The sequence below is a fragment of the Solanum verrucosum genome, unplaced genomic scaffold (assembly GCF_900185275.1).
Source record: "Solanum verrucosum unplaced genomic scaffold, falcon-dt-bn FXZP01000199.1, whole genome shotgun sequence".
Lineage (NCBI taxonomy): Eukaryota > Viridiplantae > Streptophyta > Magnoliopsida > Solanales > Solanaceae > Solanum > Solanum verrucosum.
In genome coordinates, this window is record NW_026020049.1 from 2,113,167 (window position 1) to 2,138,474 (window position 25,308).

At 35.9% G+C, this 25,308-nt stretch overlaps 1 protein-coding gene across 4 annotated transcripts in view; it reads right to left on the reverse strand.

Moving 5' to 3' along the window:
* Nucleotides 1-25,308, reverse strand: part of LOC125823080 (polyadenylate-binding protein 1) — a 239,916-nt gene that overhangs the window by 36,316 nt on the left and 178,292 nt on the right. For 2 of the 4 annotated variants that reach the window (XM_049502500.1, XM_049502499.1), the window contains exon 2: nt 3,285-3,389. In XM_049502500.1, the coding sequence (XP_049358457.1) occupies nt 3,285-3,375 (91 nt within the window). In that variant the 5' untranslated portion in view covers nt 3,376-3,389. Of the gene's footprint in view, nt 1-3,284; nt 3,390-3,493; nt 3,811-25,308 lie in introns of those variants that run through there. The other 2 variants (XM_049502496.1, XM_049502495.1) reach the window with 2 other exon arrangements.

Consider the following 25,308-nt stretch of genomic DNA (forward strand, 5'->3'; position numbering starts at 1 on the left):
AACAAACTGTTGAGCCTCAAAACAATGCACAAGGTTGAGGTTTACAATTATATTTCAAACTTCATGAAACATATATTTCTTCCTCACAGCCACCTAGCTAAGCACAATGTCTGTTAAAATATAGTAGTTGATTACAATTGTGAAGTCGTCTAACCATCAGAAAAAACAGATTGTATTAACTGATATTGTCAAAGGTCAAGCTAGAGTTTCTTATGCCCAAGACTTAAAAATGTGAATCTTGTGGCTTTATTCAATATTATTTCTTTAAGTTTTCTAAACTGCTAAATCAGAAAACTTTTGTACTTCTCTTCAAGCATATTGACAGTTGAATATTTAAAACAGAAAAAAAGCATACACCAACATCTTAAGGAGGTCATAAGCAGCTGGAGAAGTCAAACAACAAAATAACCCAGGACATTCTGTACACTGATCTATTATTCATAATGTGGACAATTTGGAAGGGAGGTAACTCAAGATGTTTTTAAGGAAAAGCAATTGCTACTCATTGTATAAAATTTAGTTGCTTCAAGTTTTTAGCCTTTTGGTGGTAACTTGAAAAGTGCAAATCGTTTCGACTCCTCAGACTTCACAGATTCCTTTTAGTAGGAAGGAAAAAGTCAAGCAGTGTACTTGCACAGTTTCCAGCACTTGGTGGCTGGAGCAATTTCATGAAGAAAATACTTCTTTTAGTTTTCATTTCTGTTTTTTGAAGAGGCAAGTATCATTGATGTCCAAAACCAGCAGTAAGTAGGTGCTGTGATATCATTAAGATATCTCTAGAAGAGGAACTATCTACTCATCAATTGCAACTCAACAATGCCTGCCAGACTCAAGACAATCTTAGCAGAAAGGAAGTTACTCTTGTCAACAGATGCTATCTCTGAAAACAGAATTTAGAAAGTGTTGACCCTTTCTTTTTGCATCGCCCATCACAGCTGATATCTAGGAGACTAGGACTTCCTTCTTTTTTCTCAATGATCTTTCTTGGATCCAGGTGGGGGAGACCCCCGAATTACACTATGCATATAAGATCAAAACTTATATTTTCTGATATATATTATGTTTTGAACCCCCTTAGCAGAACCTAATAGCCTAGCTTTGCAATTGGGGGGTGGGGGTTCATACTCTCCTTAAGGTCACGAGTTCTATTCCTGCTTGCTCTGAACTTTTTCTTTCGAGGCCTTTTTGTACCACAAGTTACGTTTCCAATTAAAAAATGGTCATAGGCTTTAGTTCTTGAAAATTTCCTTCCTAATACTCTTCACTATTAAAATATTTGTAATATAATAAAAATACTTATTATATGTGTGCTTATGTGTCTCAGTAATACAAATATCATATTTGCTATATAATAAAAATACTTATTATATGTGTGCTTTATGTGTCTCAGTAATACAAATATCCTCCACCACAAGTATCTTATTTTCATACTTCCAATTAGATTTTTTTGCAATCATCTTTAGATCATTTTTCAAAATTAGATGATGATTATCTTCTCTTCTTTTTTCTTTTTTTTGCCTTTTCTTCCTTTAAATATCATTTGCACTAGCATTTTAATTTTTCTTTTGAGGAAAATAAAAGATTACTTCAAAATAATGTAGTGTTGAATTAATTATTTTTTTAAAAATATATTGTTAATTTGATTTTTAATGATGCTTTAGCTTATATTTAGATTTAATTTTTTTATGAACTCATTTGACATCACATTAGGATCATTTTTTTTTATGGAACAAGTTTAACAAAATCTTTTGCTGCTCACTTCTTTAAAATGATGAACCCCCCCCCCCCCCCCGTTCAAAATCCTAGATCCGCCACTACTTGGAGCATGCCTAAGTCTATGAAGGAGTCTTACACCAGTGGATATTCTGGAGAGTTGACAAATCCATCAAGAACATTTGGAGGATGATTCTAGCAGTCATTTTTTTGGGTAATATGGAACGGAAGGAATCACAGCTGCTTTAATGGTGTCTCAACTCCTACTTACTCTCTTAAGGCTAAATGTCTAGTTGGTTTGTTCAGTTGGAATTTTCTCACACCTGTTAAGTGTTAATAGTGTTAACATGTTTTAGACTTTGTAAGCTTCGTAGTTTTAGCTTAGACTCCATGTACTGGTGCTACAAATGTATTTGTTTTACCTTTCATGTACTGGAGCAAACAGTCTATTTCTTTTGTAACTTGGCATCTTCCTGATGCCCCTGAAATGAAATCCTTTACTTTATAAATAAAAAGTATCTTAATAGCAATTTCAGAGGGATTACACTTAACAGTCTCAAGGCAGCAGGAACCAGATCAAGCTCTGGCAAAAACTTAATAGAAGCAACCCACCCAAACATGATGTAGTCAAAGTCAACATATCTATATATTAACATTGTTCCTTTGCTGATTCACATAATACAGTAACCACAAATGGAGCTCTCGTCCCAACTTTGAAACTTGCTTCCCAGCAATAGACCTGTGCACTTGGATCAAGTTTTCTTCACCAAAATGTAAAGCTTAGATTTTTTTGTATTTCTTTCACTTTAATTATTTATTATACTGTTTGCACTTTCAGGGATCCGTTACAAGTTCTAACTAAAAAGAAAAAAATTATTCTGAAATTGATGATTCTGTGCTATGAAACTTAACAGTATGGTCACAAACAATCAGCAGTTGTGACCACACGAATGGCAACTACCTTGCCTAGTCTGCAGACCTCTTGCAAGTACTGAGAGGAAGCAGTTTAAATGAATAATTGGACAAAATTTCACCAATATCTGTGTTCGTTATCAACTAGAGCAAAAAGAAAATGCAATGTAAAGTTAAGTTGTACAGCACTAGCAATACAACCTATGCCAATGTCTAATACACAGTCAACTGCATGAACACCTAACCACCTTCATGTTTCTACCACTTGCAACGGAGAATTCTTAGTTAACATCATATTTTCATGAGAATAATCACTCTTTCTCCATCACCTCGATAAGACCTTATAAGCCCCTACATTTTTTTTCCTTTCTTTTTTATAAAAGGGAGCATAGGCCACTACTTACAGGGACAAATAAACTAAATTAGAAAGACAAAACAAAATGAGGCCAAAGATCATAAATTTGATCCACTCATCAGTGACAGATTCATTTAATCCTTTTTCTAAAACAAAAAAGAAGAAGAAAATATCGTGTAATGAGAGTGTATCTGGCTTGGCACTGCAAGGATCAAGGGGTATTTCTTAATTTAAGTTAGGATTGGAGTTTCCAGACATGTGAGTAGTGCAAAGTATTCAAAAAATACTGCCAAATGAGTAAAACCTTGTGCAGAGCCCATTTCCTTCTCGACCTTAGCCTGCATTTCGCGAAGAGCACCTGCTTCATCCTCAATCTCCTTCAATCTCTTCTTCATATTCTCTAACTCCTATACACACCAGATAATAAAATAAATCAAGGTTACACACCTAAAATACCAGTAAGACATTAAAATAAACAAATTCATTCAAATTCAAATCCATAAAGCTAACAACCTTAGCATTAGGGTCATCCTCAGATTCAGCAGCAGTAGATGTGTCATACTCGGCATCCATCTCTCCTTCTTCATCAGGTATTTCTCCTCCGTAAACCTCGTGCTCATGTTCATCATCGTATTCATTGTCCTGGTGCTCCATCTCCTCTCTCTCTCTAACTGTATTACAACACAAGTGTTCCCTCACGGCGGAGTAGGGCCGGCAGACGGCGGAGGAGTGAAATTGATTTTTCTAGGTTTTCTAATATGTGGATTGGAATTAGGGGGCAATAAGTCGGTCGGTGATCGACGGAGAGGATGATAAGTGAAACTATCCTATTATATTGTTTACTTTTTTTTTTTTTACTCCTTATAGGCTGTTTCAGTTAACTTTTGGGGCATGAAGGGTAATAAACTAGTATGGTTTACTTCAGATTAACGAACTCTAGTAATTTGAGGGTGTTAAAATATCCAAAAATCAAATTTAACAAATCAATTTGAAGTTTGAAATTTTATTTGGACATGTTTGAATTTTTTATATTGTATTTTTCTCACAAATATAAAAATTTCATAATTTGTAAAGATTAGCAAAAAAAATTAGATTCTTATACAAATCTTACCAAATGAACAAATTATAGTTCATAAACATTGAAATTGTATTGGGAGTATTGGGTGAAACGTGAAACTTGTTTGTTACACATGACATTAAGAAGAATAAATACAAATTGGCAGGGTGTGGTTGGAAGGTAAGACTCGGTAAATTGGTCCTTCGGAAATACACCCTCGAAGAGAAGGGAAGAAACACATCAATGACAAGAGAGGAATATATACATCTGAACATTTGGATCTATATATTTACTCTATTATCTCGCTTTTACTTACTTCATGTATTACTCAATGGATATTCAAACTACTAGTAAACAAACTTAAAAATAGTTAGATTGATTTAGACGTGTGCACTTAACCTCATATAAATTCAATTATACCATTTTTAGGGTACACAATTTGGCGCCACCATAGGGTCAGAGAAACTTTCTGTTGATTTAACTCTACCAACTTTCTTTTCTAGCTAATTTAACTATTTTTCCTCAAGAATCTTCTATGACGAAAATAGAGATATGCGACTTCGATAAATGTTTTACACTTAATGGTGAACATGCTTAGATCTCTAACGAGTTGTGTTATAAACAAGAAAAAAGTAAAAGTTGAAGGTCTCCAAAAGACACTCACTGGAATATTGGCTTTATAAAAATGGGAGAGACAGCCTAACAAAAGGCATACCCAGCATGACCAACTGCTCGATAGAAATACTCAGGGAAGAGCTTCAAATAGGGTTTGTAAGGATACACACTCCATCGAACTACAAATTGGGGTCGCTTCTAGATGCTCGTGCTAAGACAAGCATCAAAATTGCGAAGGCACGACCAGGGTGAGTCGACATTTATTAAATCATCCATAGTGGTTATGAACTGGTCATGGACTTTATCGCAAGATTCCAGAAGACACTCTAGGAGAATAGATCGTCAAAGTTTTTATGGAGGGACTGAACCTCAAAAGCTCATCCACTATCTTATTATTAATTGAGAGCTTGAGGGACCTCGAGGTTAAATCTTATGGTAAGGTGTGCCAGCAGTATGAATCTAGAGCTAAGGTGATAGAGGACTATTGTAGGGGACAAAAAAATGATGAAAGTATGGAAAACACATTTGTCCATTCGAGCCATACCGACCAAAAAGAAATAAACATGATTATTATGGGAGAGAAGATTAGTGGAGTGACAATGTCGACTACAAAAAAGGCCAAAGTATCAAATTAATTATCGAAAAGGTTTGACAAGATCGAAACCTCGACGCCGAAGCAATCATTCTTAATGAGTATGATATGGATTGTTTGTAACTCCCGAACAATAGTGTTCTGGTAATTTCTTTGAACAGTGCTAATTTTAATGTTAAGCATGTGTTAGTCGATCAAGGTAGCTCAGCCAACATCATCCACAAGTGGTTTTTCGAGCAGATGGAATTAATGAACAAAATAATTTTGCTAACCAAATTACTAGTGGGATTCAATATGATGTCACACCCCGAATTCGATAGACGTAACTAGCACCTAATGTCAAACTTAGGCCTGAGCCAACACTACTTAACTATTTGCGAACAACACATAGCAACCACACACAATCAAGATACAAACAAGTATATCCTGACTCAATAATAAACCCGCGATCGACAAGTCCCCTGTCAAATGCTCTACAAAGAAAATAACTACTCCCAACAGTACATTAAAACAATAAACAATTAGCATACGAGTCCTCTTTGGATCGTTGATGACAACATTACATCTAGGAAAACATACACGTTATGAGGGTTGTCAAGACCTCCATGATCTATCTACATAAGTTTAAAATACGTATATACACTATAATTCAAGACAACGGGCCATTGTACATGTAACACCCTGACTTTTTGAAACGTATAAATTGACTCGTATCTTCGTGGAAAGACCAGGAGGGTGGGTAATAAATTAAGAATGATGTATTATGTTATATTTTAAGTGTTCAAGTGTTGTATCTCAAGTTTTGAAGTTAGGTAAGTGGCAAAATAAAAGTTGGCGAAAGTTACCGTAAATTCCTTTATATAGATTTGTCTGAAATTTGGGTCAAATGTCTCAGACGTTTTCTCCCAATATATTAAGAGTTATGGTCCCTGCAACCTATGAAATTGAAGTTCTACGAGTCTAGTTTCCAACGTATCAACCCGTTTGTTCATACGACTTCAGAATTGAGAGATATCCGCGTTTTCGCAAGACTGCGCAAGCAGGCAGGTGAGGTGGGTCTCCTAGGTCGGTGGAACTTTATATATATCATCTTCTTCGACTTTTCTTCATTTTTCCTTCATTTTCCTTAGTGAAGAACCAGAAAACTCATAAAACCTACACAATCCACTTCTAGGACAAGCCAAGTTACTGATTTTCATGACTTAAGTCCTTGACAAAAGTTGTTCTACGCGTTGAGCTCGTCAACATGGTATAATTTGTTTTATCGATTTCCTAGCATATCGTACTTTGGTGTGTGGACAGCAAGGGTTTGGGCATATTTTAAAGTTTTGAGGTGTATTACAAACTTATAATCAAGGTAAGACCCATATTTCATCAACTCTAGCTTTGATAAGTCGCAAATAGCAATTTGCGACGGAAATACATATCTTTTATCGGATTTTCGTTATATCTTCTATTCTTTTATGTTGATTATGATCCTGCCTTGTTGTAGTAGCAAGGGGGTTGTGATTAAAGTTATTAGGACACGTGAATTCAGCGAAAAAGGTATGTTAAGGCTATTCCCTACTTACGGTATGTTTCCTTAAAGCTTAAAAGCAGTGTATTTGGGTTGTTATCCTTCATATACTTGTAGCCATGATTGTTGATTGTTGGCTGCTAGAGTTGATATAATCCTCCCTTATCGGGATTCTTATTCAGTTAGTAGCGTCCCTATGTTGGACACGACTTAGAGGCTATTTGTATTGGTTGCTTATAACTAAATTGCTTGCTTTTAGCGATTGGATTGTTATTGTTGCCCTTGGGGCTTTTTTGGTTAGCTGCAGGAATGTGATTTATGTCTAACAGGGATATGTTCTGCCTACAGGGCTATATGGATGCCAACAAGGGCTATGAGTTGCCTACGGGGTTATATTGATGCCTAATAGGGCTATGAGTTGCCTATAAGGCAATATTGACGCCTAAGAAGGCTATGAGTTTCCTACAGGGCCATGTTGTTGCCTAAGAGGGCTATGAGTTGTTTATAAGCTATGTTGATGCCTAAGAGAGCTATGTGCTACCTACGGGGATATATTAATGCCTAAGAGGGCTATGTGACTACCTACGGGGCTAGGGGACTATCGATAGGGGTATATAGGCTGATTGGCACCTTCCGGGCTTGTGGGGGCCTGAGTAGGTGGTCTTGTGTGCTGTTTGTACCTATCGAGCTTATGGGGGCTTGGTTAGGTTGTTGTTTTATTATTTTTGATAAGTTTAGATTTAGGAGCAGGTCAGTACTTATCTTATCCTTGATTTATTTATCAGATTATTCCAGTATATCAGGATACCTCATCATAGTCTATTGCATTTCATACTCTGTACATTATTTTGTATTGATGCCCCATTGCCTTGGAGGCGCTGTATTCATGCATGCAAGTCCTGACGGACGATCGAGTAGACCTCCTCAGTAACAGGATTGACTTTTATCCGGTTGGCTAGCCCCTTTCCTCCGGAGCTGCCAGAGTTGGGAGGTTTGTTACCTTTTGTTGTATATATCTTTATGGGTAGGCTGGGGCCCTATCCCGCTAATCTTTACTACCTTTAGAGGCTTGCAGACTAGTGTGTAGGGTGTATAGCTACGTTATGGCCATACTGACCTATGTTGTTGGTTTGCTGAAGCTTGTGAGTTGTTTGATGTATTGTATCGATATATACCTGCTTTTAGTTTTGGTATAGATATCATGGTGGCCTCGATGGCCTAATCAGGACTTCTGTGCTAGTTGGCTATTTATTTATATGATCTCCTGGGAGTAGTTGTTTTTTTTATAGATCAGTTGACAGGGGCCTTGCCGGCCGAGGGCTTAGTTTTAAGCCGAGATATACTTGTTTGTTTTCTTGATTGCATGTGGCTGCCATGCGCTAGTAGCAAATGGTTCAGCAGGATCGGCTCAGGCCTGAGTTTTGGCATTAGGAGCCAGTTGCGCCCTTCGAGTTTGTGGCGTGACAGTACAACAGTAAATCTAAACAATAAGTCAAAACGACTATCAAAATGGTAACCAACATACAAAGCCAACGTGGGCAATAATGTATCTATATAACCGAATACACTAATCTACAAGCCTCTATAAATACAATACCTTGTTAGGACATGTCCTCAACCTACCCAACATCTATAAACAACAAAATAGACAAACTTTTGCGACTCTAGAGACCCCACGAAAAAAGAAGTTAACCAACTAGCTGGATAGGCAGGAGATCTATTTGATCATTGCTCACGACCTGCAGACATGTATGTAGTGGCCTTAGACAAAACAACATCAGTACAAAATAGTATATCGAGCATGCAAGACAAACTAAAAGCTGAAATTAAAGTATAAGAACATAATGAAAATGGTGGAATAAAATAAAAGTAAAACACCTTACTTTCCTGCAATAAGACAGTAAATAAATATGTAGCAAACAATAACCTGACCTATCCCCTATAATCCCGACAAGTACAAATAGCACACAATCACCAAAAGCCCTAACAAACAGAAATAATCATTAAGTACCACCGTTGGACCCCTTACCTAGAACCTAGTGATCATTGGAACTGAACTTGTATTCATCGTGAATCAATACAACTCTTAGGATCTGTGGTACAATATAATTGTAGCCTCGTAGGTACAACATACCCAACCCATAAGTGTAGTCTGCCCAACCCATAGGCTCGATTTAGTTGCCTACTTCATAGGATCAGTTTACCCGACCCATAAGCCCAGTGTATTAGTCAATTAGTATGCTTTAAACTCTTGTAATGTCTATGTCTACTAAGGATAGAATAAGCTCATAGTCGGAAGCCACACGATAAAAACATCATAACAATAGAAAGTAATCATAAATGATCGGCCTAAACATAATCATTACATGTTTTTCTAGGCAACTAAGTCAATAATAAAGTGCTATAGATAAACACTATATCATGTTATAGTAGCTAACTCAATGGGGTAATAATATAATTCTAACGACGGTATACATGTCATAACAATCTTAGGCCATCAGGATCATGCCAGATGAGAAATTAAAACATTAACATATCTTTTAAATAAAGTGTCTTTGTAAAGTTTGACCAAACAATTGTGACACAACCAATGTGATAACCAATAAGGTTGTAAGTCATAATCAATTTATAAGGCGCTAAGGTTGTCATTACGATCAACCCACTTTAAATCAACAACAACTTCTGTCACGATCCGAGTTACACCCTAGGTGTGATCAACACTCAAGATCACAGATGAACCCAAGAGACCCCTGGTACTTCATGCTGCTAATGAACTGATCTGACATTTTATGAAATGCGAGTGGAATCTAAAACTTAGTTAAATGAAACATGTACTAATTATAAGTTTGAGTAAATTAATAAAAATGGTCTGTGAAATTGAGCAACTACTGTCTGAACAATGCTACTATGGTTTAGAATGAAAGAAATAAGTTTGTCGGGAGATAACCCTCAACTACCTTAAAACAAATAACAAAACTAATAATAAGTCTGACTACTATCTAATCCATGAAGTCCCCGAATAAGGAGGACTCACCAACTGCTGACCGAAAAGTTGTATCATATCTAGCCACGAGTCGGAGAATAAACGTCTGAATCTACATCATAAAATGATGCAACATAGAGAAAAGTATGCGGTCAGTACGTGTAATGTACTAAGTATGTAAGATGACACTAGGCATAATCAAAAGGTAAAACAAAATAGATGAAATACATCTTGAAAACAGTGAATAAAAGTCACCTCTAACAAAATCTTTATGATGATAGAAGTACATAAAAGTAGTAGTAGCTTTACTAAGGAGTTTCTCACAACTGACAAATACCATATGAGTTGATGATGTCCAACTTATGATCTAGTTGGGTGGGCTGCCCTATACCTTGCCAGAGTATAAAACGTGTATGTCTAATGTGGATCCACTAACTGAGACTCAAAGGCCTAAAGGAGTTGACCATCAAAGGGGCATACTCAAATCCTATTGTGGCACGTAGTTATGGGATTTAAATTTTCTAAACTCATATCCTCTTGATACTAAATAATCCTTCCAAAATAATATACTTATATGATATGCTAATGATTTGGTAAAATATTTGTTTGTATGAATAAAAGGTGAGACAAAACTCAAATCTTTCTAAAATATATCTTTCAAAATCATGTTTATAGCTTAAATCATGAGAAAGACTTATAGAACTTTCATAAATACTCTAAAATCATGCTTTGAAATATAAGATTCATGAAATCATAACAATATCATGTCAATAACTCATACGAATGATAATGTAAAATTATTAAGTATAAAAATAAAGTACATTAGTCAAGAATTCATATTCATTAGTATTCGGGTAATAAATGTGAATGAATTCAAAAGTGAATTTGATAACCTTAACTATGACATTAAATTCATGAAATTTGAGAAATCTTGGACATGAGAATAAAAAGAATTATTTCTCATTAACGTCTTACATACCTTAGTGATGAAGCTTGATGGAGAAACTTGGAAGATGAACCCTACCCTTGATGTTTCCTGAAGTTCTTGAGAGTAGAAATTTAGGAGTGAATGAGAGGATTTACTAATGAAAAAAATGATTTCCTACATGTTTAGGGTCATTTGGATTACTCTCCAAAGGTTTTTGGAACAAAATAACCCTAAAAAGGATAAAAACAAAAATTGGTGAAATTTGGTTGTTTGACGTAGTCTAGGTGACAGATCATCACTTGGGTGACAGACCATTAGTTGGACCATCAAAACTGACCTAAATTTATTATTTTTCCTTATTATAACGGCCAGGTCTGACAGGCTGTCACAGTCCCCATCACATAGTGACAACTTGTAGCGTTTCCAGTAAAACGATGATAATGTTTTACTTTGAACTCCAATTGATGTAAACCTGGTGGCGTTGAAAAGAACACTCATAGACCTTCAATTTGATAGATTATGAACTGCATATCTCTTTATATTTTGAGAGATGTAGTCATTTAAAGTTGGCTCTTGTAAGAACTCATGTGAAAACATAGCTGATAGAAATGTTTTGAACTTGACTTGGTGTGTGAGGTCTCTTAAGATCCTAAACCACATCTGATACACTTACTATACTTAGCCAAGGACCTTAACATACATGTACAACTGAAAAATTATTAGGTTCGAGTTTATACGCATATAGAGAAAGGTTCGAATCTATGCTTAGAAGTTGCGGGACATTACAATATCACAATTTCTACTAAGCCAACAACTAATAACAACAACAAGAAGCTATCAATATCTCAGAAAAGTGGTACGTTGCCGAGGTAATATAACAAGGCATACATCATGATCTTTCAATCCATAGACTATGTACGTGACTCTTAAAAGAGACGCACTAATCTTTCATTCCACAATAACCTTAACACCATTTATATACACATCAAAATAGTTCACACCAACATAACAACTAGGCTATCCCGAGGGACGACATCCAAATGCCGCCTCTTGGTTCAAAAATTGACAAAACAATATAAAAATATAAAAATACAAGAGAGATGATTTGAAGAAACTTATCGTAATAAAACAAAATTATTTATTAATTACAATAAATTACCCCAAAGTTTCAACATCATTCTGCCACTGCAACTTAAGAAATAACACCAAAACAAAGTCTACATTGTAGGAATTGATTTTCAATATAGAGCCATGAAACTCTAAGAAAATGTTGAGATATAAGCTGATAATAAAGTTAGAAGAGTACAAGTTAAAGTAGCTAGGATTAATAAAGGGCAATTAGTATTTTTCCTAAAGTTAGTTATAACTACTTTCTGTTAGTAGATTCTAGAAGTTAGTTACTCATTGTAAAAGGAACGAGCTATAAATACTAGCCTTTCCCTGATGTATTACTTAGTCTTTGAACTCAAACAATGAGAGTTTTTCTCCTTCAATGTTAGCTCCTTGTTAATGGATGTTTTCAACTTGTTTTTCACTTACGTTCATAGTATTAGAGCTACCCACATTAATTTATGTGGAAGGTGATTGGTGTTTGGATCAAAGAATTGAGTATTCAATTCACAGATTCATCATTTTTCAGTAGAATTGCAGATCGAAGCTAGGATCTGTTGTTCAAATTGAGTTGTTTTTCTTTTGCTTTCGCGACTAGTGATTGATTGTAGCTTCAGAGAAATGGGAACTAACAGAGGATCTGGATCAAACACTCAACCATGGTTAGAATGAAAATACATCAACACCACTCCATGTTGCATATCTGTCTGGACAAGGTATCGATTATAATCATCATCTCTTCCGTAGTCATGCTAATATTAGTGTAGTTAGCATTATTTCCTTTCAATTGATTGGTGTTGAGAATTATACCCTATGGAATCGTTCTATTACACTAGCACTACTAGTAAGGAACAAGGTAGGGCTAGTAGATGGATCCTGCATGAAAGAGATGTTTAGTGAAGAACTATGGGGACAATGGGAAAGGGTTAATGCAATTGTACTTTCGTGGTTGATGAATTCAGTGTCAAAAAGACTACTTTTTAGTGGTATTGCTTTTGCATCCAGTGTTTTTCAAGTCTGGAATGATTTAAAAGAGAGATTTAATAGGATAGATGGATCTAGAACCTATAGTTTACATAAGGACATTACCTCATTACATCAGGGTACTGATTTTGTGTCTGTGTACTACACCAAGCTCAAAACACTATGGGATGAGTTTGAAGCTTTAGTTCCTGCTCTATGTTGTAACTGTTACAAGTCTAAAAGATTTGTTACTCATTTGAATATGAAGAGATTATATCATTTTTTGATGGAGTTGAATGAGTCTTATCATCAGGCCAGGAGCCAAATACCGATAATGAATCCCTTACCAACTACTAACCATGCATATGCTATGATAGTGGGGGATGAATGCCAAAAGGTTGTGGTTTCAGTCACTAACAACATGGGATTAAACTCAGTTGGAGTAGACTCTGTAGCTATGTTCTCTAAGGCTGGTGCTTCTTCAGGACAAGTCAAAGATTCAAAAAGAATTCCATTTTGATATGTGATTTCTATCATTATAAGGGTCATAACAAAGAATTTTGTTATAAGATTGTAGGGTATCCACCAGACTTCAAGTCTAAAAGGAAGGTCCAGGGGACTTCCTTAGACTCATACCATTAACTAGCTCACTTCTCATATGGTATGAATACCAATGTTCCTATTCCGGGATAGAAAATGAAATTTGATACTACTCCGGTTACTGATGAAGTGATAGAAAACTCCAAAGGGCCCAAAACAATGAGTCAAGCTGAGATAAAGGTCAAACAACTTCTTAAGGGCTGCACTTTTACAAAGGAATAGTATGATCATATCCTCACAAGTTTCCAGAACAAAAATGAATCTACTTCTTCAGACTGTTATCATGCACATGTTGCTCACACTGCTGGTAAAACTTTCTTTGTTTCTGAAAATAGTAAAGTGTGGATTGTAGATATTGGTGAAACAAACCACATGGTGTCTCAGTTGGATATGTTTATCAAAGGGTCTGTGACCAAGTTAGAGGTTCCTAAGAGTGTGTATTTGCCTAATGGAGACACTACACAAGTGACTCATATTGGTTCTTGTGCCTTATCAGATAGAAGTATCATTTCCAATGTCTTCTATCTACCTGAATTTAAGTACAACCTGATGTTAGTGAGCAAACTAACAAAAGAACTTAGGTGCATAGTCACTTTCTTTCCTAATTGTTGTGTTTTCCAGGAACTTTACAATGGAAATGTGAAGGCGATTGGTGAAGAATATGGATGTTTGTACACTCAAAAACACATTAGTGAAAAAGAGGGATGTTATAAGAAGGATACTGCACTGTTAGTTGCTCAAATAGCCTCAGATATGAAGTTGTGGCATCAAAGACTAGGACATGTGTCCTAAGGAGTTCTTGCTAGGATGTTTGATATGAATAGTCACAGTATATGTAAGAGTGTCTAAGTGTCTAGTCTGTCCTTATGCTAAACAGACAAGACTTACTTTTCCTTTTAGTAGCATAAGAAGTTCAAACAACTTTGATTTGATTCATGTTGACCTCTGGGGTCTTTATAATACTGCTACATTTAATGGAAATAAATACTTTCTCATAATAGTTGATGATTTTTCAAGGATGACCTGGTTGTTTCTGCTAAAGCATAAATGTGATGTGAGTATGTCCATCCAATTGTTTCTAAGATTTGTTCAGAATCAACTAGTTAAAACCATTAAAGTGATAAGGACTAATAATGGTACTGAGTTTGTGAATTATGTGTGTGAGACTATGTTTAAGGAGATGGGAGTTATTCACCAGAGATCATGCCCCTACACACTTCAGCAGAATGGAGTGGCTGAAAGAAAGCACATGCACTTACTTGAGGTTACAAGGGCCTTAAGATTTCAGGCAAAAATTCCCTTAAAGTACTGGGGACATTGTGTGCTAGCTGCAACACATATTATTAATCGGATACCTAGTAGTGTGCTTAACTTTCAGACTCCCTATGAGAAGCTATATGGTAGAAAACCAGAACTATCACACTTCAGAACTATTGGTTGCTTGTGTTTTGCCAAGATTCTTAATGAACATGATAAGATGATGCCCAAGTCTAAAACTGCAGTTCATATGGGATACTAAAAAATATAGAAGGGGTACATTCTGTTTGATCTTACTACTAGATTATTCTTTGTCAATAGGGATGTCTTATTCAGGGAAGATGTGTTTCCTTTTTCACAAACAGACACTCCTGATAGCCAACCATTGTTTGTAGATAATTTATAGGCTCCAGAATTGACCATTCAAGATTTTCCTCACCAGGTTCCTGTTACACCTAGTTGTAATGAAGATACAGCTACTTGTGGTTCTCCTTGTCAAAAACCTGATTTAGAGGTACCTGATCCCTTGACCACTTCTCATGCTAATGAAACAGTCCAAGAAGATCCTATGCAGGTTATTCAAGCTTAATACTAGAAGATCCTCAAGAACTACACACAAATCTCTATAGATGAAAGACTTTGTCTCTCTCAACATAAATAAGGATGTTCAATATCCCTTATGCAACTACATGAGCTATAGTCATCTCTCACCTGCCTAAGGTTGGGCACCGGACCGGAATGGGACCACCGGACCGAAACAAATCAGTACTGGACCGGAACGGGACAGTTTGACCGGGTTGTTGACTGGTACCGGGATGAACCGGATTGGAACTACCGGGATGGAGGCTCAGTTCTGTCCCGTCCCACTATATACCGGGACGGACCTGAATGGACCGGAATGGAACGAGATGGGATAAACGGGACGACACATATAGTTATTTCAAAAAATAATTATTTTTTTTGAGTTATTTTGAATTACGAAAATACAAATGTTTTTTTTATTTTTCTAAGTTATATTAGTTTATAGTATTTAAGTTTTAAAATTTATAATAATTTTACTTAAGTTTATTTTAAAGATATTTTTTTTTAATTTTTACGTATATAAATTTGTAAGTTAAGTTTAATAAAGGTTTTTTAAAAAGTTTTTGAGCTTATGTAGTTATGTTATAAGTTTTAAAGATTTGAATCTTTTGAAGTTTATAAGTTATTAAGTTATACTTATAACGTGTAAGTTAAATAACTTAAGTTTGTAATTTTAAAAAATTAAATAAAGAAAAAAGAAATGCTAATAAAAGTAAATAATGACAAAAATATTATTTTTTATTTTAATTAAAAATGATTTATCGGGATCAGACCGGTACCGGAATGAACCGGGATGAACCGGTACCGGTATATCGGTACCAAATCATGATACCGTTCCGTTTCATGTACCAGTTCAATGTATCTCATCCCGTCCCGAATACTACCGGATTGGAACGAACCGAAACGGACCGAAACAGTACCGGTACAACCCGTTCCAGTGCCCTGCCTTACACCTGCCTATCAATGTTACATAGCTGCTACCTCGTCTCTGCAAGAACTTTGTTCCTACTTAGATGTTGTTAAGGATCCTAGGTAGGTTGATGCTATGAAATATGAGATTCAAGCCTTAGAATCCAACAACACTTGGGAGATCACAGATTTACCTCAAGGTAAAAAGCCTATAGGGTGCAGGTGGATATACAAAATTAAGTACAAATCTACAGGAGAAGTTGAGAGGTTTAAAGCCAGGTTGGTAGCTAAGGGGTATAACCAACAATAGGGTATTGACTACAAGGAAACTTTCTCACTAGTTGTTAAGATGGTGACAATGAGATCCATAGTTTCTCTTGCATCTTCAAGGCATTGGCATATTCATCAGATGGATGTCTTTAATACCTTCTTGCATGGTTGACCTGGAGGATGAAACCTATATGCAGCTTCCTCAAGGATTTGTCAGTCAAGGGGAGAAGGTTTGTAGACTGACAAAGTCACTGTATGGGCTCAAGCAAGCTCCAAGACAGTGGAATCACAAGCTGACTGAAGCCCTTGTTGCTCTTAAGTTCAAGCAAAGTAGTATGATTACTCATTGTTCATCAACAAGTCGAAAGCTGGAATATGTATTGTGCTAGTCTATGTAGATGATATGTTAATCACTGGTAGCAGTCTTGAATTAATAGAAGACACTAAACATGCACTACAAAAGGTTTTCAAGATGAATTATCTAGGTGAACTAAAGTATTTCCTAGGTATTGAGTTCAGTAGATTAGGAGATGGTATATTGATGCATCAGAGGAAGTATGATCTTGAGCTTATAACTGATGTTGGTATGACAACAACTGAGCCTGCAGGAACCCCTATTGATGTCAATGATAAGTTAACATCAAGACAGTATGATGAGCATGTAAAACTGAGAGATGATTCTGAGGATCCATTGGCAGATCAGACAATGTATGAAAAACTAATTGGGAAGCTGTTGTATCTTAACATGCCAAGGCCAAACATATCCTTTAGCACAAAGACTTTGAGTCAATTTCTACAACAACCAAATAAGGCATATATGGATGCTGCATTGAAAGTGGTGAGATACTTAAAAAAGGAACTTGTTCAAGGTCTACTACTAACTAGTTCCTCAGATAAACTGGTCTCTACATTTTGTGATGTTGATTGGGCTTCATGCCCACTGACTAGAAGGTCAGTTATAGGGTATATGATCAAAATAGGCAAGTCTTTGGTGTCATGGAAAGCAAAGAAACAGACCACAATGTCCAAAGGTTCAGCTGAAGCTGAATACATGAGCCTAGCATCTACAATCTCAGAGTTAGTGTGGTTACTTGGAATGTTGAAAGAGGTAGGAGTTGATGTTTAGCTACCAGTACAAGTATATAGTAACAGTAAAACTACTATACGAATTGCTGCAACTCCAGTATACCATGAGAGGGCAAAGCGAATAGAAATAAACTGCCACTTCATAAGGGAAAGATTACAACAAGGCCTGATCAAAATAGACTACATACCTACACAAGAGGAACCAACAAATATTTTGACAAAAAGGGTTGTCCAGAATACAACATGAACATCTAGTATCCAAGCTAGGTGTGTTGAACATCTTTACACCTCCTAGCTTGAAGGGGTATGTTAAGATATGAGCTGATAATGAATCTAGAAGAGTACAAGTAAAAGCAACTAGGATTAATAAAAGGCAGATTAGTCTTTTTCCTAAAGTTAGTTATAACTACTTTCTGTTAGTAGATTCTAGAAGTTAGTTACTCATTGTAGAAGGAATGAGCTATAAATACTAGCATTTCCCTAATGTATTACTTAGTCTTTGAACTCAAACAATGAGAGTTTTTCTTCTTCAATGTTAGCTCCTTGTTAATGGAGGTTTTCTGCTAATTCAACTTGTTTTTCACTTACGTTCAGAAAAGTAGTTGTAAAACATTACCTTAAAGTAGACAAAACATTTACCGAACTTATCAAATAGATTTCAAATGAAAATCCTATAACCACAATGAAAAATGATAAGAGTGACACAAAATGAAGCTTAAAAAGAATTTTTGTTTGAACTTGGGCTAAAGAAGAATCAAGCTATAAGAAGATGTTGGACGTTTTTCTTGTCACGCCTTAAAACTCGAGAAGGGTGTGATTGTCCTTAATACTAATTAAATTAAGAAACCAGCTATATAACATATATGAAACTATAACCTTAGGCCGATCAGACCACAAACACAACCATCTGGACCGAAAAAGTTGCAATACAATAAAATTTTAAAACATAAGGCTATCTTCCTACTACTGATGGTCGAAGCCTCTACCTGCACCTGCAATACGAATGCAACATCCCTAAACAAAGGGACGTCAATATTAAGGACATGCACTGTATATTAGGCTGAAAGTTGTAAACATAAGTATATCAAAGATATTAAACCAGAGTTAAGAATAGAAACAACAAAAGAGCTCTGAAAAACTGAAATTTGATAACAACTTAACCTTTCTATATGAATACAACCAAGTAAGCACATATAAAAATTATATTGTCCTAATAGTGAACTATACGATAATCTAGTCATAATGATGACGTTGCCCAACCGAGATGACCATTTCAGAGGTGTAATAACTGAATAAAAATCTGCTTACATGACATGTCTGAGTGTAGTACTAAACTATAATTGTAGATTCTATTGTATCTACCCACCGATATTACCGCATTGACGGTGTAATATAAAGTCATAACCATTATCATTTACTGAGTCGACTGGGTTCATATCGAGTCTATCTAATATATATTGCACATATACAAGGTGATTCTAAGACTTTGGTCTGAATAGGCCTTTTTAAAACTCGTGAACTGCAACTATGTACATATAACGTATATAACTTTCAAATAAAATATATAAGTACAACTAATTAGTGACTTAAAGAACCTTCACAAGGTGTAAATGTCATAGAGATTCTAGAGGCTTATGAGCGATGGTCTAAAGACATTTTTGTCATCTTAGTGTATATCTTGAATAAGAGAACATATATTTATGTATAATACACTTAACATTTAGGATTCACACACACACATAGTACTCTGAAGACATTTTTGTCATCTTAGCATATATCTTGAACAAGAGAACGTATATTTTTGTATAATTCACCAACATTTAGGACACACACGTCGTTTATACATGTCAACGATTATACAATTGGATTTTTGTTATAACTTATCATGTCGATGAGCACAGATAGTTCATAATTTATTTGTATTATTCATATGAAACTGTGGAACTCATATACACAACTACTTCATAGTCATAATAATTCTAGAACCAGCTCATAGTGCCCATCATAAGGGGTCTCTAACTCAGTTTACAACTATGTACAACAATATATATATATATATATATATATATATATATATATATATATATATATTGTTGGGTTTAGCAAGGTGTGAATGGGAAATAAAAAGAGAAAATGGAAAGTGGAAGAACCAATGAAAGTGGGGGAACCAATTTTGGAGGGAAAATGAAAAGTCATCATTGCAAAAGTGCAAATGAAAGGTCATTTTTACCATATCGGTAGAAGAAAGGAAATTGTTGTCCTTATATTAGGAAACACTTCCTTTAGTTCTTAAAGGGTTAAGAAGAAGGTGCCCCCTCACGCCGTCGCCGTCGTCGTCGCTCGCTCGGCCTCAGCCTCGGCTTCGGCTTCGGCTTCAGATTTGGAATTGGCAAATGATTGATTGATAATATTTTTGGACAAAATTTATTTAATCAATCTTGTTAAATCATTTCCTTTCTCTTATAAATTAATTCAGAATGTTAATTAAATAATAGAATTAATTTGGCGCAACTGAATTTATTTGAAATTCACGTGTAACGGTAATCCTTCCAAAAAGTCGTTACTTTTCCCAAATGGTATTCCTTTCGAAAAGTTGTTACTTTTCCCAAAGGACACAATGTTCTGGAAAAAACGGGTTTGAACAGATTTTCTGAACAGACGCGTTCCTTGCTGCAAATGGCTATAAATAAGAGGCTTTTTTTCGTTTTTTCAAACACTGAAATTTTTCCTCTCTGCATACATTTTCTTACATAAATAAAATTGTCGATCGACTGAGTCTGTGTGTGCTCTTGTTGCTGTTCTTGCGTTCGCTGAAGTTATTGAAGTTTGAGGTACCGCTACTTCTTTAACATGTTAATCCATTTTATCTTGGAAGGAATTAATCTGCAACCTCGGGTACAGTGAGGGGATTAAATTTCTTAAGGAAACACAGTGGTTTCTGTGGACTCAGATTAAAAATCATTCTGTCAATTTCATCTTTTTTCTGTTTCTGTATTTTTGACTAACCTGAATACAGGAGATAACAATCTTAAGAAATTTAGTAGTTTCTGTATTTGAGGTTTCTGGAGATTAAAACCTTTATGGTTTTCTACTCTGTTTGAATTTTTAAAATTCATTCGGTTAACGATTAAAAGAACATAAAAACTTTATCGTTAAATCAGAAACAGTCTGTGTAAGGATTTAGTCTTTACTGGTAGTATTTCACATACTAAATTGTCTGCCATTTGTGATAGAAAAATGACTAATTCAAGTCAAGTAAATGCTGGAACAGTAAGTGCTGTAACAACATCGGTTGCACACAATCGTTCAAATGTTGCCCTAGCACCGGCTGAGAAACCTGCAAAGTTTTCTGGAGTCGACTTCAAGAGATGGCAGCAAAAGATGTTTTTCTATCTTACTACGTTGACTCTGCAGAGGTTCATTAATGAGAACGTTCCTGTTATGTCGGATGAAACTCCGCCTGAAGAACGATTCTTGGTAACAGAAGCATGGACACATTCTGATTTTTTGTGTAAAAATTATATTCTGAGTGGCCTGCAGGATGATCTGTACAATGTGTACAGTAATATGCAAACCTCAAAAGAACTCTGGGATGCTTTAGAAAAGAAGTACAAAACAGAGGATGCCGGAATGAAGAAGTTTATTGTGGCAAAGTTTCTGGACTATAAGATGATAGACAGTAAGACCGTCGTCACCCAAGTTCAAGAAATGCAGGTCATAATCCATGATCTCCTTGCTGAAGGTATAAATTTATTTAATACCTATGTTGGAAATATTAAGTTTATTCTTAATACTCACATAATCTTTAATGTAGGATTGGTTGTGAATGATGCGTTTCAAGTGGCTGCAATTATTGAGAAGTTACCCCCATTATGGAAGGACTTCAAAAACTACTTGAAACATAAATGCAAGGAGATGACTGTTGAAGATCTCATGGTAAGGCTGAGAATCGAAGAGGATAACAAGGCCGCATAAAAGAGATCGCGTGGTAATTCAATAATATCTGGAGTAAATATTGTTGAAGAAGATCCCACAAAATCAAAGAAAAGAAAGAAAGCATCTGGTCCAAAGAGCAATCCTCCTAAGAAGAAATTTAATGGAAGCTGCTTCAACTGTGGCAAACGTGGTCATAAGGCTACTGAATGTAGGGGTCCCAAGAAGGACAAGAAGAAGGATCAAGCAAATTTGGCTGAATCCAAAGGAGAGATGGACGATCTTTGTGCAATGCTTTCAGAATGCAACTTGGTTGGAAATCCAAGAGAATGGTGGATAGATTATGGTGCCTCATGCCATGTTTGTGCCAACAAAGAATTATTTTCATCATATACTCCAGCACCTACAGACGAGAAGTTGTTTATGGCAAATTCCGCTGTTGCAAAGGTGGAATCAACAGGCAAGATCCTCATAAAGATGACATCAGGCAATGTGGTGACTTTGAACAGGGTTTCGTATGTTCCGGAATTGCGAAAGAACCTAGTTTGTATACCAGTTCTGACTAAGAATGGATTCAAGTGTGTATTTGTTTCTGATAAAGTTGTAGTAAGTAAGAATGAGATGTATGTAGGAAAAGGTTACCTCACCGAGGGCCTTTTTAAACTCAATGTAATTGCAGTTGATATGAATAAAGATTCTGCTTCTTCTTACTTGCTTGAGTCTAAATGTTTATGGCATGAACGTTTGGGACACGTTAATAACAAAACCTTGCGAAAACTGATTAACTTAAATGTTTTGCCTAAATTTGAGTGCAATAAATCAAAATGTCAAGTTTGCGTTGAATCTAAGTATGCTAAGCATCCTTATAAATCTATTGCAAGGAGTTCATATCCCTTAGAATTGATTCACACTGACATTTGTGACATGAAGTCAACACCAACACGTGGTGGGAAAAAGTATTTCATAACTTTTATTGACGATTGCACTAAATATTGTTATGTCTATTTGCTAAATGGTAAGGATGAAGCAATAGATGCATTTAGGCAATATAAGACTGAAGTTGAAAATCAGTTGGATAGAAAGATCAAAATGATCAGAAGTGATAGAGGTGGAGAATATGAATCTCCATTTGCAGAAATATGTTTGGAAAATGGAATAATCCATCAAACTACTGCTCCTTACTCTCCACAATCTAATGGAATTGCAGAAAGAAAAAAACCGAACTTTAAAGGAAATGATGAATGTCTTACTTATAAGTTCAGGTTTACCACAAAATATGTGGGGGGAGGCTATCCTTATAGCAAATTGAATACTCAATAGAGTGCCTCATACGAAGACACATGTTATTCCATATGAGAAATGGAAAGGTAGAAAACCAACTTGAAATATTTCAAAGTGTGGGGGTGTCTTGCCAAGGTCCAGGTTCCTATACCTAAGAGGGTGAAAATAGGGCCTAAGACTGTGGATTGTGTATTCATTGGATATGCCACAAATAGTAAGGCATGTCGATTTTTGGTTCATATGTCTGAACATTCGGATATTCATGATAATACGGTAATGGAATCAGATAATGCTGAATTTTTTGAACATATCTATCTGTATAAAACTAGACTTGAGTCATCTAGTGAGGGGTCTAAACAACCTCGAGAAGAACCAAAAGAGAATGAAACCAATGAAGAGAGTCCAAGGCGCAGTAAACGTCAAAGGACAGCTACTTCATTTGGATATGATTTTGTAACATTCCTTCTTGAAAGTGAGCCTCAAACATTCAAGGAAGCGATGCTGTCTAGCGACTCAACCTCTTGGAAGGAGGCTGTCAATAGTGAGATTGAATCAATCTTAAACAATCATACCTGGGAATTGGTTGATCTTCCTCCAGGGAACAAACCTTTGGGTTCTAAATGGATCTTCAAAAAGAAGATGAAAGATGATGGAACTATTGACAAATATAAAACAAGACTTGTTGTCAAAGGCTTTAGACAGAAAGAAGGTCTTGATTATTTTGACACATACTCGCCAGTGACTAGGATTACATCAATTAGGATGTTAATTGCCCTAGCTGCAGTATACGGTCTTGAAATCCATCAAATGGATGTGAAAACCGCATTCTTAAATGGAGAGTTGGAGGAAGAAATCTACATGGAACAACCTGAGGGCTTCGTAGTTCCCGACAAAGAAAAGAAAGTATGCAAACTTGTTAAGTCACTTTATGGACTAAAACAAGCACCGAAACAATGGCATGCAAAGTTTGATCAAACCATGTTGTCAAATGGATTTAAGATCAATGAGTGTGATAAATGTATTTACATTAAAGACACTACGGGTCAGGAAGTCATTGTATGCCTATATGTGGATGACATGCTGATAATGAGCAAGGACATTGCCAATATAAAAGCTATTAAGCGTATGTTTGCTAGTAAGTTTGATATGAAAGATCTAGGAGTAGCCGATTTGATATTGGGAATAAAGATTCACAAAACTCCTAACGGTCTAGCATTGTCTCAATCTCATTATATTCAAAAGGTACTTGAAAAGTTCAAGTATTTGAATTTCAAAAAGGCAAAGACCCCAATTGATGTGAACCTTAATCTCGCTAAGAATAAAGGTGAAAGTCAATCTCAATTGGATTACGCCAGAGTATTGGGAAGCTTGATGTATGTCATGAATTGTACACGACCAGACATAGCCTGCGCTATAAGTAAACTGAGTCGATACACAAGTAATCCCAATCAAAATCATTGGTTGGCAATGAAGAGAGTTTTGGGGTACTTAGAAGATACTCAAAACTATGCTTTGCATTACAACAAATATCCAGCAGTTCTTAAAGGATATAGTGATGCAAATTGGATTACTGGGTCAACTGAAACAAAATCCACGAGTGGATATGTTTTCACTATTGGTGGAGGAGCAATTTCTTGGAAATCATCCAAACAAACATGTATAGCTCGCTCTACAATGGAGTCAGAATTCATCGCCTTAGACAAGGCAGGTGAAGAAGCTGAATGGCTCCGGAATTTCTTAGAAGATATTCCGTTTTGGCCTAAACCAATGGCCCCTATACGCATACACTGCGATAGTCAAGCTGCAATAGGAAGGGCTGGAAGCGTTATGTATAACGGGAAGTCTCGTCACATAAGACGAAGACATAACTCTGTTAGACAACTACTCTCTAGTGGAATTATCACAATTGAATATGTAAAGTCAAAGGATAATGTGTCAGATCCACTTACAAAAGGCCTAACTAGAGAGGGAATTGAGAGATCATCGACGGGAATGGGACTATGGCCGAGAACAAGTCATCGTGGCGGTAACTCTACCTAGAAGACTGGAGATCCCAAGATCTAGGTTCAAGGAGATAAAACAAAGTCATAGATGACGGTTCAACATTGTCAAAACATATTTGATGGTCCATTCTCATGATAAGACAATGTTCAATAACCAGGATAAAGGCATAAGCTTTTTAATGGTTTCTAAGTTTGATACAAGGTATATCAAATAGTGTATCTACGGGATGACACAATTAGAAACCACCTATGTAAGTGTGAAGTGTAAGCCGCTTCAAGGAGAATCCGGTAAGGCTAGTTCTCTAAGCACTTATTAACCGAGATGTGTTCATGGCTGAAACGAACAAAACAATGAGAACCAAAAACAGTTCAAGGGTTGATTGTGTGACTTATGTTGTCTAGGTATACACTAAAGCTCGACGGTTCAAAGATATCAAATCTACCGATTGACCGAGTATATCCGATATATGTTCACTACTGAAAGTTTAAAGGGAAACCTACTTATCCAGATGCGATTAGCCCTTACTTACAAGACACACAAGTTTTTCATGCATATGTTTTAACAATAACCATTCCCCATTCATGTGGGGGATTGTTGGGTTTAACAAGGTGTGAATGGGAAATAAAAAGAGAAAATGGAAAG